Source organism: Prinia subflava, chromosome 3, assembly GCF_021018805.1.
Source record: "Prinia subflava isolate CZ2003 ecotype Zambia chromosome 3, Cam_Psub_1.2, whole genome shotgun sequence".
NCBI classification, from domain to species: Eukaryota; Metazoa; Chordata; class Aves; order Passeriformes; family Cisticolidae; genus Prinia; species Prinia subflava.
This window is the reverse complement of record NC_086249.1, coordinates 92,563,552-92,581,250: the sequence shown is the minus strand read 5'-3', so window position 1 is coordinate 92,581,250 and position 17,699 is coordinate 92,563,552. Positions and strand designations below refer to the sequence as shown.

Here is a 17,699-nt window from a genome sequence, read left to right as displayed (position 1 = left end):
ACAGGACAAACTACTGAGGCTGTGTGGTCTTATTCAACAGGATACTACTGTGTCTGTGAGCTTCCTGCAGTGTTCTTATTAAATTCTGGAAGAGAACTCTTTGTTGAGCAAATGGGAAGTGGATACGTGGAGAAACTTCTGACATGGTAGTTTTGATAACACTGTTGGGAAGTAACACTGGAGTAGTCAGACTTCAGCCAGTTAATGCTGCTTTAACCAGGTTTCAACGTGTGACTGACTCCTGATTTTGTACTATATTTTATCTATGCATGATCAGATATCTCTAATTTGTTTTGTACTTTACAGTTTAGCTTTGTGTTCATTTCTACAACTATGAGCAACATTGCAAAGTTGGTGGTTTTTTGACTTGTTTGCTGACTTTGGTCCCCCCACCCCTTGTTCCTAGGATAAATGACATATGAAATGTCACTGTTTCAGTCACTGGTTTATCTTTTGTATGGTCCCATTTGCTCAAATCACATTCTTTACTGATAATTTTACTTAAATAATTTTGGATTCTGTCATGATAAAACCTATTACATTCTAAAAATGCACACAGAAATAATTAATTTTATAAAAATTCATGGCTTAGGTGCTAGAAGCATCTACTCTATGATAAAATGTGACACATTGCTGTCTAGATTTATCTTTGTGAATTACAGAGACTTGTGTGTATATACTATTACCTAATTCAGCTTGTTTATTGTTTTAGCATAGAAAATTCTGTTCTACTGGAATACAGTGTTTGGTCGAGGACAATGTATTGAAGCTACTGTTTGGGTTGTGAAGGCACAAGAAAAAGGGTTAAGAAGAAAAAAGGTCAATTTACTTGAATAACCTGGTGCCTTTTGGTATTGTGTCTGCATTGTAGAAAACACGTGTACAAAGACTTAAGTACATTGCATTCTTTCTTGTGGGAGCATGGACTGATAACAGTTCTTGTTAAAATAACTGTTTACTTTAAATAGGTGTGTAAGCCTCTGTAGGAAAACAGTGACTTTCGTTAGTAAAGTCTGTCACTGTTTGCATTGGAAGGGCAGTTTAAAAATGTGATTGTCTTAAGAGCTTTCTAGCTTTCTTTTTATACTTCAAAAATACAAATGTGAATTGCCTTTATTTTGTTTAGCTCGACATGGCTGTTAAATGCTGTCATTTTCAGTTGTTTGCGTGTGAAATTTTTTTAATTGCTATCCAAAATGCAATGGGTTTAATATGACTAGAGTCTTCCTTTTAAGGGTTTGAAATACTAAGTTGCTATGATGTTAGCATTTATATTGCATAATTAATTTAATTTCTGCATAAATTGATTAGAATACTTATTTTAAATTTGTGATGACTGAATTCACAAGGTTAACAAAATTCTGTGGCTAGTAAGAAGCAACACATTGCAAGGTTTCTATAAACCTGCCTTAACTCTAATAATTACACGTTTGAAATCATTTTACCTGAAGGATATAGATGGTCTTGAGACTTGAATGTAACTGTCTCAACTCGGGTAACTGATGGCAGAGGATAGGAGTAAATCCAGCTGAGCAATCACCTGCTGTGTAATGTTTACCTGTTTCCCTAGGGCCCCAGGCTGAAATGTTGAGTTTTCCTTAAATGAACTTAGTAGCTTTAAAAACAGAACCAAACCCCAAGATTACTTTTGTGGCATTAAAGGCAGAGTTCTCCAAACTTGCTTGTTATGCATCAGAAGGTCATTTTCTGCCATGTCTGTGAAATGGATAATGAGAGTTGCTGGAAGATGATAAAAGATCATTACAGAGAGACTGATTTCTCAGTATTTACCTTAGAAGACTGTAAATAGAGGGATTTGTTTAATTTCCTTGCTTTCCTAAAGGAAAGCTTTACCCATACACTGTGGTGAAACCAACCTTTTGCCTTTCTTTAAGCATCTGAACAGCAATCTGCAAAGTTCTTTTTGGAGAGCCCTCTAAAAGACAGACTTCAGACTTGCATCCTAATGAGTGTGAAAGAAAGATGTTTCTGACCCTTGACAGACTTCATTCCATTGCTGCAGAATTTGAAGATAAGAAGTTCTTCAGCCTGCTTACGAAGGAAAGAAAGAATAAAAGCCATTTCAAGATCCTTGAAAGCCTCCTTGTGACACTTGACTTCCTAACAGACCTTAAGGATAGCCATGAACATTTAAATGTGTTCTGTTTTGAGCTTTGTGAGCATTATTTTTCAGTGTCAAGATCAGAGGAAACTCTTGTCATAACAGCTGCCCCTTCCTTCCATGCCTGGTGGTTTTTGTTGGAGGGATTTTGAGTAGGTATTTAGCCACATGGTTTTAATAGCCTGCCACTTTTAATGCAGTTTTCTTCTGTTCACTGTTCATTGCTCTGAATTTTGTCTTAAGTAGCCTAAATCTCATGTTGTCTTTTTAATATTTCATTTTCTGTAAATAATGTAGTAGATGGCTTTCATTTTGTGACTGGCTTCTCATGTCTTTAGTACTAAGGGGAAGAGGCAGTGGAAACAGTTGTTGTTCGAGTATGTTCTTCAAGGAATAAAAAAAGCCTCATTGTTTTGTTTTAAGAATAGCAGGAATTTTTTACTCCCAGTTGAATGAGGGGAACTAATGTCCACTTCTAAGGAATAGATTGTTGATGTTATTTATACTGTAGTTTCTCAAAGACTGTCTAATGTGTGTATGTGTACACGTATGTGCACATGGAAACACACTGTTAGAGAAGCCTTTAATGTAATTATTTGTAAGTGTGGATGAGAAATGACATTTTTAAACTACTGAAGCTGGAATTAAATGCAAATGCATTTTAAGTCTGTAGTCTTTGAGTCCTCAACGGTGCTTTTGACAATGTTACCCCATATCTGAAAGCCTCGTTCATAAGGATATATAGCAAGATGTAGGTATGTTTATATGTATGTTTAACATAGTTTATATAAAATAAATGTAAATTTTGTTTCTACAGACAATAAATGTTTTCATGAAATTTTTACTTATAAATAATTCAGTGATTTGATTCAGTAGTTATTAATGTTTGTAATTTTCAGGGTAAAAAAAAGAGCTTTTTTCAAAATATCTTGTGCAGGAGGTGGAAAAGTACAAAAATGTTATTATATGTTGTTAGTGGCAGTTTTCTGTCTTTATACACAAATTACCTACCTGAGGTTAGAACAAGCTGCTTTCGCTTACTCTTTCATTAACAGCCAAGGTGCTTGTGCTGTAAACTGTTACCTATACTTTATTTTTAATACCAGACTTTAGATATATATATTTTTTTTATTATTATTATTATTTTTTAGTCTGCGCTTCTCCTCTGCTGCTATTGCAGGTTTTTTCCCAAGGGTCTTTACCTGTGGAAAGACGTGCCTGTGCAGCAGCCTCCCCCCCTTCCGTGCCTGTCTGTCCAGACATGTTACTGCTCTCTGCACACTGTTACTGTAGCACGGCTTTCGCATCTTCCTGCGGCACGAACAATCCGTGCTCCTGTGCGACGCTGCTCTTTAGTAACACCAACACTACCCCAAGGCACTCTTCATCTTCCCTTTTCGTCTTTCCTTCCTTCCTTCCCTGCTCCTCCACCCCCGCCTGCCGCGGTGTGTGCGGGCAGGTGAGCCCCGCAGACAGGAGGGGCACCTGCGGCGCTGCCGATGCCTTTCGCAGTCGCTGGAAGCCGAGCCCCGGGGCAGGGGCGGACGGGGCAGGTGCGGGGCAGGAACGCGCGGTTCGGTGCCCGTCCCGCCGCCGGGGAGCGCTCTCCATCCTCCCCCGGCGCCCAGCGAGGACGCGCCCCGTCCCCTCCCTGTGCCCGAGGAGCCCTGCCCCGAGAGGGAGGGAGCCGCCCCGCTCCCCGCCGGGGCTCCGCTCTCGGCCGCCCCTGCCCCCGCCGGGACCGCGGCGCGGCTCCGCTTCCTGCCGCCCTCCCCGCCCTCCTCTCCCGCCGGCCGAGGCGGCGCCGCGGCTCTGGCGCAGTCTCGCGACACTTCCCGCAGCGCGGAGCCGGAGCCGCCGCTCGCCCCGGCAGCAGCAGCGGCAGCCGCGGCCGTCGCTGCCCGCGCTTGGCAGCCCGAGCCTGGCAGCCCGAGCCGCTCCCGCCCCGCCGCGCTCACCGCCCGCCCCGCCCGCCGCTCCTCCGGGCGCTTTCGCCCTGGGCTGCTCTTGCCGGCGGCAGCGGGGACCCAGGTGGCTGCAGGAGCTGAAGGCTGAGCCCCTTCTCTCGCCCGCTTTCTGTGTATTTCCTTTTCCTCGCGCACGCCGAGGGAGCCGCGGCGCAGGACGCAGGATGCAGCCCGGCTGCGGCGGGTGCTGAGCGCGGCGGCCGCCGGAGAGGGAGCGGCTCTGTCAGCGCCTCCGCTCCGCGCGGCGGCGGCTCGGGCGGTCCCTCGCCCCCTTCCTTCGCCGTGGCCACCCGCCCTAAACTTTCAGCCTGTTGTCGCTGCCAGGCGAAGCCCAGCTCGACATAAATGGGTGAGTTCAGGCCGCCGAGGTGGCGGTGCCGGAGGCCAGCCGGGGTCCCGGCTAGCCGGTGGGGTGCATGGGTCGGTGGGAGGGAGGCGGCCGCCGCTGGCCTCTGCTCCTCCGCCTCACGGCTTTTAACTTCTGCTCCCCTCCCCCGGCCGAGGCAGTAATTGTTTTCATGTGACAGGCGGAGAGATCGGGGTTGGCGGCGGCGGTGCGACGGCCGGGTGCCCCTCGGGGCTGCCGCTGTGGGTGCTCCCGAGCGGGGCCGACACGGTTCCGAACCCTCCCGTGTATCGCTGCCCGGCCTCGCCGCCTTCCCGCCGGGCACAGCTCTCCCCGAGCGGTCTGGGGTGTGGTGGCACCGGGCCGGGCCGAGCAGAGAGGAGAGACCTCCGCGCAGGGCGCGCAGGGTGCGCTCCGAGGGGCTGCGGCGGGGAGAGCGGCGGAGGGCGCGGGCGGCCGGGGGGATGCACTGCTCGTCACTGCCCGTCACTGCCCCGCACCGCCCCGCATCGCCCCGCAGTGCCCCTCACCGCCCCGCAGTGCCCCGCCGGGCCCCGGGGCCGCGGGGTGGCTGCAGCCGCGGCTCGGGCGGCGCTCGGCCGCCGCTGCCCGTGAGGTGTCACCCGCGGGCTTCGGGAGGCGGCAGCGCCTGCATGCCCGGCCGGGCTGGGCAGCGCCCGCTACCTGTGCAGGGGGCAGGGAGGGAGGACGGGCATGAATTGTCCCATTGTGCGGGGCGAGGCGGCAGCGGCGGTGCCAGGCGCGGGCTGGCCGAGCGATGCGCCCGCGGCGTCGCTGGAGCGCGGCCGCCCGCGGCTCGCTGTGCCCAGCGCGGTGCCCGGCGGAAAATGACGGATAGGCGGGAACAAAAGAAGCGGCAGCTGTCCGTGGGCAGCCTTGGTGCACACACCGGCCGGGTCTGGACACAGCGGCGGACGGGGCTCCGAAACAGCGGCTGGTGGATGTCCCCAGGCCCCGCGCTGCCCGCTTCGCGCACGGCGGCGGAAATGCGGTCGGACTGAGGGGGAACGGAGAGCAGCATCACCGAAACGGCTGAATAGAATGCGTTATGTGGGAAGACATTTTACACAATTTCACCTGTTGTAACACAGGGACGTTGGGAATGTAGTAGGAAATAAATGGTCCCTTTGTTCTTTGGGAGATTAGTTTGCGGGGTGCTGTGGGAGCGATGCTCAGCTGCTCTACCTGTATGTTTCCAGATTAAGCAGAAGCGTTTTGCCATCGACTTTCAGTGAGCTCTCCCGTTTGGCTGAGGTGGGTTCGCCCCGTGCAGCTCTCTCGGCCGTACTGATGGGCTGAGCTCGCCGCTGCTGGCAGGCCGGCATCCCAGGCTGCCACAGCTGACTGGGGGCAGCGGACGAGTTCTGGTAGGCTCGGTGTGCCGGCTCACCGACACAGCGCTCAGCTTCTGCTTTCTGTCACAGCAGATAGGATTTTAAACGCGGTGGTGTATTGAGAGGCAGGGTTTGTAACTGCCGAATGGAGCAGAAGCTGTACGCGGTAGGGCATGTCATAGGAAAGAATTTTAAAAAAATATTTTTTGGTTTCTTATCCTCTTCCCACACAGTTGTGTCTCACTAACTTTGTATTGTGATAAAAGAAGACTCTTCTGATTTCAGTTTAGTCCGTAGTCCAAATATCAGCCTTCAAGGTTAAAAAGATTAAGTAAAGCAATAAAGAACCAACAAAGTAATTTGCATTGATAGAGCTCTAGGAAGGTTTTTAAAACAGTAACTTGATAGTGAAGGCCATCTTTTTTCTTTTTATCCACCCATCCCTCTCCTGGGCAGTAGTCTTACACATCTGGCTTCTTCAAAGCTCATTTGGATGATGACTTTCCCAAATCATGATTCAGTCATACTTTGCTTTGCAAAATGGGAGTGGAGGGAAGGTAGATAGGATTTAATTGTTATCTGTATCTTTAAATGGCGATTCTCATAGTTTACAAACAAATAGAAAAATTGTGCAAGGAGGTGAAGATATGCATAGTATGAAAGTAAAATCTTTCTAGGAGACATCAAATGAAAGCAGTTTTATTAAAAACATTTTTAACATAGTTAGCATTTTTGTAAGGTATCTCAGATGCAGAATAGGTGAATTCTTTGTGTACTACACTGTTACGATTCCTAATGTTTTATTTTTAGATTACTTGTATGCCTCCTTTACTAACAATTTATATTTTCTGTGTGGCGCTGCAGAGTGTTTTTAGCCCAGCCCTGTGGATGTGTGTATATGGGTGTGTGTTATACATACCTGTATACTGAGAATCAGTGCTTTTTTACAGCACACACCTCAAACCTTACACTAAATACTACACGTAATTGATGTTTTATGAACTCTTCTATGATGTTATAGGCAGAGTACATTAAAATTAATTAATTTACACTCAGAATGGACTTCTCAGGAGAGTTGAGTGAAATAATGGTGTTAGTTCTCTACAACATAAAAAGGGAGGCAAAGATCTTAAAGCTAATCATGAACGCAGTGGAACAAGCTTGGTCTCCCTCTTTAAATATTTGAGAAATGAAGATGTGGTGTTTTGTGGGGACTTGTGTGTGTGGGGGTTGTTTGTTTGTTTGTTGTTGCTTTGGGTTTGTTTTGTTCTGTTCTGGTTTTGTTTTGTAACTACTTAGACTCGTGTGTGGTCAGGGAACTCAGTCTCAGCTGCAGGAGCATGGGGTGCCCACACATCAGACTGTCCTCCTGTAGCTGAAGGTGCAGAAAACAGAGCAGATATGGGGAAACTTGGTTTGAACTGTGCGGTTTATCAAATTTAGAAGATGCAAGATTAGAAGTGTGATCCCACCATCATGAAGCAGCTGTGCAGCTCCTTCTGTCAGTCGAGACACACCTCCCAACTTCTACAGTAAATGGAGGAAAATCCTTTCTTCTACTGTGTAGTCCTTACTCATGTCCAAAGCCCAGCCAGTTTAGTGATTAAATGTGGGTCCTGTGTCATAACATTGCAGTGAAGCCATGCAGCTGAAGGCTTCATCACAGTGCTTAAACACTTCCTTCATCAATATGTTTTCACCTAAATGTTTTTCAAGGTGTTGTTAAAGCTCTGCTGTTTGGAAAAGGGAAGAGAAGAAACGCTGTTTGTGTTTATGTGAAATCACACTGATCACCTCTGCTGCCTCCATAGCTGGGAGTTTGGATCCAGAGAGTCTTGTGCCCTTTGAACCAGGTAGATCACTTGCACTGGCAGGCAGCTGTTGTCTGGGTGGTTTTACATAATTGGAGGAGAAAAGTGCTTTGCTGTGGAATACTGCAGCTAGTTTGTACACACCAAAGGAATCTTGCACCAAGAGGTAATGCAATCAGAAGAATTCGGTCTATGTGAGAGTGTGATCATTCTCTACTAGTTGCAATCCTTTATTTCTGTTTTTAACTTTCTTAATTTCTTTTTCATTGTCTAAATTCCCCCATTCCCTGCCCTCAACATGCCCCCTCCTCTGTTTTTTTTACACGTTCCAGAGATGCTGCTTCCTCCGCCTTCCTCTCTCTTATCGCAGCATCAACAGAGGGAGTGCTCTGAGCGCATTTCCTGCGTGTGGGGCCAGCCTGACCTCCAGCACCAGAGCTGTGCCTGCATCCAAATTTCTGCTTGGCCCCGTGGTGACACCTGGAGAGTGCTCACTGCAGCAGGAGCCCTGGGGAGGGCAGCTGGTGAGCTCCAGCAACTCTATGCTCCCATCTAAAAGGATGAATTTTTCAGGCCTCAGCTTAGCAGAAGTACATATCCCTCACAGTAGCTGTGCTTGTGGTTGCCTTTCCAAAATGGTGGAGATATTGGAGCCTTTCAGGAAAATAGCTGTAAGATTTTTTAAAACAGAAATAGAATTTGTCATTTTAGTCATCCTTGGAGGCAGTTGAACAGTTTCAGCTGAATAAGGAAAAGTAATAAGAAAGATAATTAGAGTGACTTTTTTTCACTTGGATTTCTTTTTAAAAATAAGGTTTTAAGCAACAGTGGAGTGGCTTTATAGTGAAAATTTTGTGTAAAAATCCTTCCCAAGTTGTAAAAAGTCTTTATTCTTCTCATAGGGGATGTTACTCATTTTAATTCTTTTGTGATCGTTGGTAGCTTTGTTCCTCACAAGAACACAGCTACATTGGAGCTGTTCAAGATCATGTGTCCATAATGTTTGGTGACATTATACAGCCTATGGATGGCTTATGGCCTGAGTTCCAGTGGAGTTTTCATAAACTGTAATAAAATATTTTCAGTGACCTGTATAAAGTTTCTTTTAAAAACAGCTGGCTTGAAGCTTTCTTTTCCTATTAATCAAGAGGTAATGACAGTCCTGTCATAAAAGGTTGTCAGAGCTGCCTTCTAAATGGATCAAGATAGTGTTGGAAATCAAGAAATATAAAAGATGTAAATATGTGTGTATATGTAAAAGATTATGAAAATCATTTCTGATTGTGGCATCTCTTCTGCTTGCTCCTTTGCAGTAACTCTTCCTTCCTCAGACTCCACTGGAGTTGCTTTTTTTATATTAACTGTTGCTTTTAGCTCAGGAAGTGATAAAGAACATAATACTTAAAATAGGTGGTTTCTCAAAAGAGCAGAATTCTTGCTTGTTTTTGTGCTAATCAAAGATTTGTATGTAGAAAATTACAATAGAGCTGCTAGAAAAGGATTTTTTTTCTGCCTGGGTTTAAGGAAGCAATGTAATGAGCATGTAATAATAACAGTGTAATGTAATAAAACACTTTATTGAGAAGCAGTTTTGTTTTGATACGAATGCTGAGTGCATACATATTTCTGTTTAAACTGCTACTAATGTAATATATACAATTTATCACAATTTATCTTTGATGTTATTAAGATTGCTTATTTTGTAATTGTTATTCACTGGATGTTAGAGGGTGTTTTAAGAATACTGCTGGTATATCAGAATTTGTCTAGGAGATTAGTGTTGACCTTGTAGATAATGCATTGACTCCTTCCCTGCTTGTAGGGGAAGGGTCGCACGTGTTAGGAAAAGAAAAAGGAGAGCTTGGAAATGTGAAATAAGCAGCTGAAATTTCAGGTCTGATGTGTTAGAGGTCACTAACGTGCTGCAAGCAGGTTAGCCTTGTTGAGATCAAAGGAGTGAAAACAGCTACAGAGATGGTATCTGTTGTTTCTCTCTGATCCTGCTGGTATAGAGCAAGCTTATAAAAAATGATGATGGATTTTGTATGGTTCCTATCTGTGTGGTTTTTAAAATCCTGGACCAGGGAGCGGATGTTTTCCCTTGATGCAAAAGCAGGAAGTAGCTGCAGGGCATATCTACATTCTGTACACTGAGGAATGATGAAAGAATATATTAGGGGGAGGGGAATGACAGAGGAGGTGAGTATCAAGATTCCGTAATTCAGCTAATGTAAAAGTAATTGCTGACAGTCTGCTTCACACTGAGAAGAAACACAATAAAAGCTTGAAGTCCCTGTGTGTGAGAGAATATGCAAATACCGCAATTCTATAATCATGGATTGTATTGTCAAATGAAGTTGTCTTTCCCCTCCTTTTTATTATTGATAACTGAGAAGCATCAGTAGAAGGCAACCCTTGAGAATGCAGTGGTAAATCCACATAAAAGCTGTGTGGTGAGATGACTGTTGCAAGGTCTTGGCTGTGCTTTGTTCCTAACATAACTTTGCCTTAGAAAACGGAGTATCCTGGAGGACAAGCAGTGGAAGGGGAAAGGATGTCTTTGTTCCCAGTCTTGCAGCAATTTGTATTACACTGGGAGTGTTGCTGAGAATTTGTGCTTCCGATTTAATATGAAGAATTATGTAGAGCCGTGGATCAGAAATTATGTCAGTGCTGAAAAAAATTCTCTTTAGCAACAAAGATAATGTATTATAGAAAGCTGAGCATTTATACAAGGAAAATATCCCTAACTTCTGATTAATCTGTAGTGTCAGTATGAAGAGGTGTCTTTTGAACTCTGCCTTTGAATTTCATTAGGAGTATTGTACAGAAGGAAAAAGTTCCTCTTTATCTCATTCTCTGTCTTTCATACTGTGCAGCTAAATCACTTCTGACAGTTGAAACGCGCTCACACCAAAACCAGTGTAGATCTATTCATTTATTTGAAGATCAAAGTCAGCATTGGTGCACAGCTCCCCGGGGGAACAAATGCTTTTTTGAAAATGTCAATATAGATTCATTGCATGTGTTGCAAGTCAAGGCCCAATTAGACTAGATCTAGATCTTTAAAGGTCCCTCCCAACCCAAAGCATTCAAAATGATCTATCAATATTTAATTAGCTTTCCGTGGTCACACTGCTTGCATTTAAAAATTAAGTGGTCGATGTCCCACAGGTAATTTGTAATTAATGAATTTGTGACTATCATTTTTAAAAAACCCAACTCACCTAAAACAAGCAAACAAAAAACCCCCACCCTTGCAAAATAGGAATCTTTGTAACATGTTGTGTTCTCTACTTGTAATTTCCAGGAACTTGCTTGTTGCCTTAAAATGCAACATATTGGTGCTTTTTATTGATAACAAGGTCTCAAAACAAACACACACAAAAGTCACTTCAGGGTGTTTTCCTGCTTGTTTTAGGCTTTGTGGGAAGAAGTTCTTGGAGGTCAGTGCAACTGCTGTTTCTGTTATGGACTATTTGTGTCAGGCTCTTTTTGTATGTAGCCCTGTCTTTCCCCAGGAGCTGGATTTATAAAGGTTTCATTAAAGGTAGCAGGAGTATCAAAATATAGGTGTATACATACAGAACTTTTCATTTTTGAGGCAATTGTAAAGCCATTCTTTGAGAACTTTCATGTCAGGCTTAAGTTAAATATGTTCTCTGTCTGTTGCCGATTTATCCTCACCACTGGCAAAAAACATTTTTCATACTCTGGTAACTTGGCAGAGTGGATTTTTTTTTCCTGATAGGCTTGTGCAGCATTGAAAATTTTCTGTCCTTGTGACAGATATAAAATTGGCAAGCAGCAAGACCTCAGCTTAATTTTTCAGTGTTTTTCTCATTGCTGCTTTGAGCTCAGTGAGCACTTATTGAGCTGTTGGTGCTCCTCTATTTCCCACTGTCAAAGGGCACAAGAGATTCCAAACTGTGCCCAGAAAAAGATGCCTTTATTTAGAGGTTTTGTTATGACAAGGTTTAAAAAACTTCTTTGCTGTTAAATTTGGACCACTTATAAAAAAGTGTTTTAGCTTTGGCCTTGTGTTTCCAAACACAAGGATTAGTGGCTTGCTTTGGAAGATTTGCTTATTTATAAACAATATTTGAATATTTTGTTGATGAAGATTGACTACTGCAGTACTTTTCTTTTTCATGACTCATTTCTTATGAACATGTCTTTATTGTCATCAACAGCTTTATGGAAAAATATCCCATCAAAACCTTCCGCTCTAGACAAGGCCATCTTGATTTCCCACTAAAGAGCCTGGTATTACAGTTCATTGAAATTGCAGAATTGCCATCTTAATTGAATACAAATATCCAACTTTTCTGCTTAAACTGTCACATGAAAGAAACTCTCAAAAACCTACACAAGGCAGCCAAAATACCTCAAACAATTCCTACCAAAAAAAAAATCTTATTGTAGAGGAACCTGGCTTTGTTCCTACCAGACTTTGAATGATTGGGTGAAAGGGAGGGATGGAGAAGTGAATGTAGAGAGTGAAAGCTTTCCAGTACAGGCTGAGCTTGAGAGCCTTGCCTTGAGGGCACAGCCCAGCAGTTTGTGACAGTGGGAATTCCTGAACAGCTCAGAGTGAGCAGCAGTGCTTCCAGGCAGGTCCTGCCAGCAGGGAAGACAAATTGCACTATGTGAAGGCAGGCCTGGTAGGAAGAAGTGCTTGTAACTTCACTTGCTAATAAAATGAAAAATTAAATTAGTTCCAGGAGAGTAAAAAAAGTGCCTACAAATTTATAAACCCTCTTGGTATTAAAGATTTTCTTGATAGCATGTGCTACACCTTATTATTTGATTTTAATTTTTGTTCAGAGAAACATCAGGGTGCCAGCAGTTGGAGAACACCAGCTCAGTAGCTTACAAGCTTTTTTAAATATCTGTATTTTTAGATTGCACGTGGCAAAGAAAAGGTTGATCACTATGCAATCTTGAGATCTAGGTTTGGTTCAGACTTAAATATTGATACTGCAGTCATACAGTTAAATCTCTTCACCTAGTAGATTTGAAGTTTGATACACTTCTGTGCTTTTGTTGCATTTTGTTAATGAAAATGGTAACATTTAAGTTTCATTTCATTTTAAGATTCTAAGCCATTTGCTGAACTGAGCTGGTCATATAACTAGTTCCGTCGTTAATCTCAGTCTAATAGTAGATTAATTTTAATCTTGATTCATTGTTAATTGCTGTGTCTTTAATGTTGTAAATGTGTTCTTTGTAGCTATTTTTGTTAATAACTTGAACAGCAAAGTTAATTTTCCAGGTGACAAAAAACTAAGTATTTTGTGGATTTTGTTGGCTTTTAACTAGTTAGCTTATAGATTTGACCAGCTCTTCAGTTGCTTCTTTCTTTGTAGCAGTCTGTAAGTCTGGTAGATCACAGCAGGTCAAGTTTATCTATCTGTATAGAACGGCTCCAAAAGCCTAGAGGAAACGTGGTTAATCAAGGGATTTGTGTGTATAGTTAACCCAGGCTAGTTAACTGCTATTTTATTGATGGGAGGTTTGCTTAATAAGCAAAATCCTTCTCTTACTTCTTCCTTGCTTGACTAAGTGTGTGATGAAAAGAGATTTATCCTTGAACAGCCAACTAATTTGTAGAAGTAAGATCAGCTCTTTCTGTTGCAAGAAACAACCTTTCAGCTGGGAGAGAAATCTTCCTGCTGCTGTTGCTGTCATCTTTGGTTACAATTGTTTTTAATGTTCATCTTCCTGGACAGCTGCTATTTCCTCCTCCATCCAGTAATCTCTTTGAAAATGGGAAAGATCTTTATTTTCTTTGAAACCTAATACAAAAGTTCCTTGTATCTGCTGATCGTTTCATTCATCAAATACCTTTATTTAGCTTCATTTGAAAATTGTAGAAATACACTTGTCAGTTTTGCTTTGACCACTGAGGTCAATTTGAATGGTCTTTGTTCTGTCAGCTCATACACCCTTCAGGATTGCTCACTTTGATTTGCATTAACCATGCTACTTATTTTAAAGGCTACAATTTCTGTGTGTGAAGCATCTATAAATAGTGCTTTTGATTAGCTGACATCTCAATTAGCTGACTTTGGTTTGTGAAAGATTAAGATAAGGTACTGTCTAGTTCATGATGAACTATCTTCTGACAATTCAAAATTGTCTGCAGTGGTTCTGGAGTCATGAGACATCTATTAATATGTATTCCTCTGCAGTGTATTTGATAGTTTGTTCACAGTTGTGGAGAAAACATTCTTGTTTGTTCCTGTGTGTTTCTCATTCCTTCACCTCATTCTGTCAGAAAGCAGTTGCACCTCTTCTCATCACTTACAGAAGTACATGTATGCTCCTTTCACTTAGTAAATTGTGTTGTTTTGTTGCTTTGGGTTCATGTGTTGTGGTGGGTTTTGATTGTTGAGTTGTTTTTTTTTTCTTATTAAAATAAATCTACATTACAGTTTCTCAACTGTTTCTCAGGAAAGATGCTTTTCAGCCATTTTTTTGTGTGTTCACATGCCTGATGCTCTGTCATCTCATCTTTTCACATGCACTTCCTTTAAATTCATCTTTCTTTCTCTTTGACCTGTCTTTCAAATGTACTGCTTCCCTTTTTAGAAAGCTTTCTTATGTATTTCACTTACAGAGTCTCAAAATTCCCTAAATTAAGATGCAAAGATATACAGAACTCTGAAGGCAATCTGGTGTAGAATGCAGCACAATTGTAGGTGATCCTTTATGCATTTTATTTGAAATTAGGAACAGAAGAAACCTTTGGCTGGATTCCCATAAATGTGATGTCAGGAAGGAAAGGGACTGACTGTCTTTTAGAGACTGTTGGTTTAATCTGCAAAGTTTTTTCAGAGTTGAAATTGGTACCCTGGAATAATGCTGAGGTGTGTGTTGCATATTGTGTTTTGCCAGCCACGTTTTTGATATTTTCTGATGGAAGAGTGGTGCCTCTGGTATGTGGAGTAAAACAGCTTGTGGAAGTTGGCAAAGCCAGATACTGAAGTTCCAATGTTTTTTTAATTTGGAGAACTTAAAAGCAGGATGTTGCTATTTTAAGTAGAATTTCAGTTCCTGTCTGTTCAAGTCTGTCAATGTCTCTCTTGAACCAAAACCAAGGAGGTGATGTAAATGCAGCCTTGTAGGCAGAGAAATTGAATGTAAGAAACACTCTTTGCCTCTCCAGACCCTCTGAAATCTACAATTAGTTTTGACTTCTGATTTCCTTAACTCTAAGAGCTTGTACCACTTGAAACCATGGAAGGTCATTAGAAGATTCTTTAAGGGGATGGAGTCCAGGAACCTTTTTCTTAGATGGAAAAGTAGATCTTTCTCCTTAGCCTTGGAAGAAGTGCTCAAGGTAGAAAACACCCAGTGACCATCTTACTTCTGTCCTCTCTAGTTCTCTTGGTTGCATGGTTTAACCTGCCTGCTGCCTCCTGGATGCTGTGGAAAGATTCTGTGCCAGCACCTGAGGAAGTTCTACTTGTCTTGAGGAGAATCTGTCCTGTTGTTACTTCCTTGGCCACGCACCTTGTTCTGTTCGAGATACTACCAGTGTTGGTTGCTGGGAGTGGATGAGAAGAGGAGGAGGTCAGAAGAATAACTGCTTATAAAAAAACAATAGTGTTAATTGTCTCTGTTTGTTCGCTTGGGTTCCACAAAGCTCCACCCTGCTGCTTTCTCCCCCTCTCCCCCCATCCTCAGTGCAGCAATGGGTTCTTCTGTCTGAGTGCTGGCTGTTGTTTGTGCTTTCCCTGTGTGTGCAGCTCGGCTGAGCATTCCTGTCAACCAGCACAGAGTGGCTCAGATTCCCGTTTGGAACAAGGCTGCCATCAGGTCACAAGCTGTTCTGGCTCTCAGTGAAATCAGGGATAAGCTTTCAGATGTACTCCTTTGGCTTGCATCAGGTTTTGCTTTCAGGAATTGTTCTTCTAAGGAGGAGCCCTGTGTAGTGTCTCCCTTTTCGAGGCTTGTTCTCATCCTAAGATGAGATGTAAAGAGGATCCCTTGGAAGGGAGTGTTTTTTCAGGTGGAGGAGACTTCTTGAGACCTTTAACCTGCTACCAGAGACAGCTGTTCAAAGAGCTGTGTCTTCCACTTGCTGCATAATCTCTGCTTCCTGAAAGGCATTGCCGTGTTCAAAATCAAGAGAATTTCTCAAAGAGCAAATAAAACTAACAAATGTTAATGCAAGTGCCTCATTGCCCAGGCCTACGATTGACACATGGGATTTTGAGAAGCACCATTAGAGCAAAACAGATCAGCTAATGCCTCTGATGTGGATTTTTGTTCATAAAAGAAAAAAAGTGTTTGTGAATTCCATTTATTGTGGCATCCAGAAAACATTACCTCCAGAAACTGATTTGAGCTGAGAAAACAGAGACATTAAAGATACCAGCAAGAACTTATTACTCCAGAGTTGCATCCTGAAATCTAAAATTGAAATTTGAAAGGTTTTTAATGCACAGAAGTTGACACATGTTAGCTGATATAATAGTAAAGGTTTTTTTCCCAAGGATTGTGAATTCATATACGCAGTAATTTCTAAAACAGCATTTTTTTCAGTCCTGTTGTTCTCACCACAGTTTGAAGGAGAATAGAAGAACTTGATGTTAAAAGAGAAGCTGCTAAGAGTCATGAGCAGCAGTTTTATATTTCTTTATTAATCAAGAAAATATTATGTTAATATAATATAATATAGGTGGTAGAGATGTTATTTTAATAACTTGTGCTTTCTCCAAACATTCCCACTCTACCTTCTATCAGTGCTCACATAATTGAGGAAGTTTGGTGTTTTTAACACCTTAGGTGGGTTGTTGGCTTTTCTTTCAGTGTGATGTGGAGGCTTAGTGGAGATGGCTTGATGTTGGCATGTAAACATTGTATTGGACTGTAGTGATGAAATGCAAATTACCCATCATCTGTGCTCTTGTATTTATGGCTGTGAGCCCCAGTACACACACACACAGAAGTTACAGCTCCTGTAATGCCCAGTAGTCTGCTGTATGTGAAAGCACAATAGTTGTGTCCTTTAATTGAGCTTATAAATTATGAAACTGCTGAGAAGTTCCATACTGGGCCTGACCTTCCTCTGAATGTGAAGTTTTGTAGCATGAAATGCTTGGATTTATGTGAGAGGTTAGAAAGAAAAAAGCTGATTATTTCTTTTCTCTGTCCAGCCCAGCTTCTCACTGTTGTACCGTGCACCTCTTTGTGACTGCTTATAATGCATCAGTGAAAACACAACACTGGTGTGTAGTCCTAGCATTTGACAGGTGGGATCAGAAGTTGCTGCTGGGGTCAATATTTTTGCAACTGCTGTCTTAAAAATGATAGAATTCCATTAAACTGAGGGAGAACAACATAACCTTGAAATTGTTGTAAGACACCGTGTTCGTCTGCAGCTGGCAACACACAGCAAAGGGCTGTAGCATAGTCTGAGGATTTGGGCTGTATCAGGCTACTGCTGCCAGCAGTCCCTTCTTGCAGAAATTGCCACTTCCAAAAGCAAGAATGCCTCAACAGGATGTATCTGTGCACCACTTTTCAGTCTGGTTACTTAATGTAACACCATTTTTATGAGCTCTTGAAGCAAATGTGGCTAAGATGCAGAGGAGTATGTTGTATTCTCCCCATCCTCCTCCTGTGCAAAAGGGTTGCTACTTTTGGCAAAGACGTGTGGTGATAGTAACAGCTTAGGCATCTAGTGAAATCCTCCAAGCTCCTCTGAGATCATATTCATAATTACATTCATGCTTCCAGTCTGATTTTAATGAGACGAGGTGGTTCAGAAGCTCAGAGTTTTAACAAATGCTGTGCATTGCACAATATGAAGACTGTGAACCACGTGTTGACCACAATCTCTGCTCATCTTCCTGAGGGTTAAATGATTCTGCATCATCTCTGAAAAGGTGATTGTTACTTGTCTTTTCAGTTTTTTATTCATTTGTTTTTCCACCTCAGTACCACCCATCAGCATCTATAAATATTTCCAAGGCAACTTTGGGACTAGAGTACTCGGCTAGTACTTCTGAGTAATTTACCACAACACTTATTTTCATGGCATCAGCTTTTTTATCCTACTTACTTTTTTGGTGATTTGGTAGCAGT

General features: G+C 42.6%; 1 protein-coding gene across 2 annotated transcripts in view; it reads left to right on the top strand.

Annotated features, from left to right (window-relative positions):
• The first annotated feature begins 3,927 nt into the window (after nucleotides 1-3,927).
• The window catches only part of SH3KBP1 (SH3 domain containing kinase binding protein 1), a 209,947-nt gene continuing 196,175 nt past the window's right edge, over nucleotides 3,928-17,699 (top strand). The window contains exon 1 of one of the 2 annotated variants that reach the window (XM_063392917.1): nucleotides 3,928-4,438. Coding sequence is in view for 1 of the 2 variants with exons in the window: in XM_063392916.1 (XP_063248986.1) it covers nucleotides 4,435-4,438 (4 nt within the window). In the remaining variant the exon portion in view is untranslated. The remainder of the gene's footprint in view (nucleotides 4,439-17,699) is intronic. The other variant, XM_063392916.1, reaches the window with a different exon arrangement.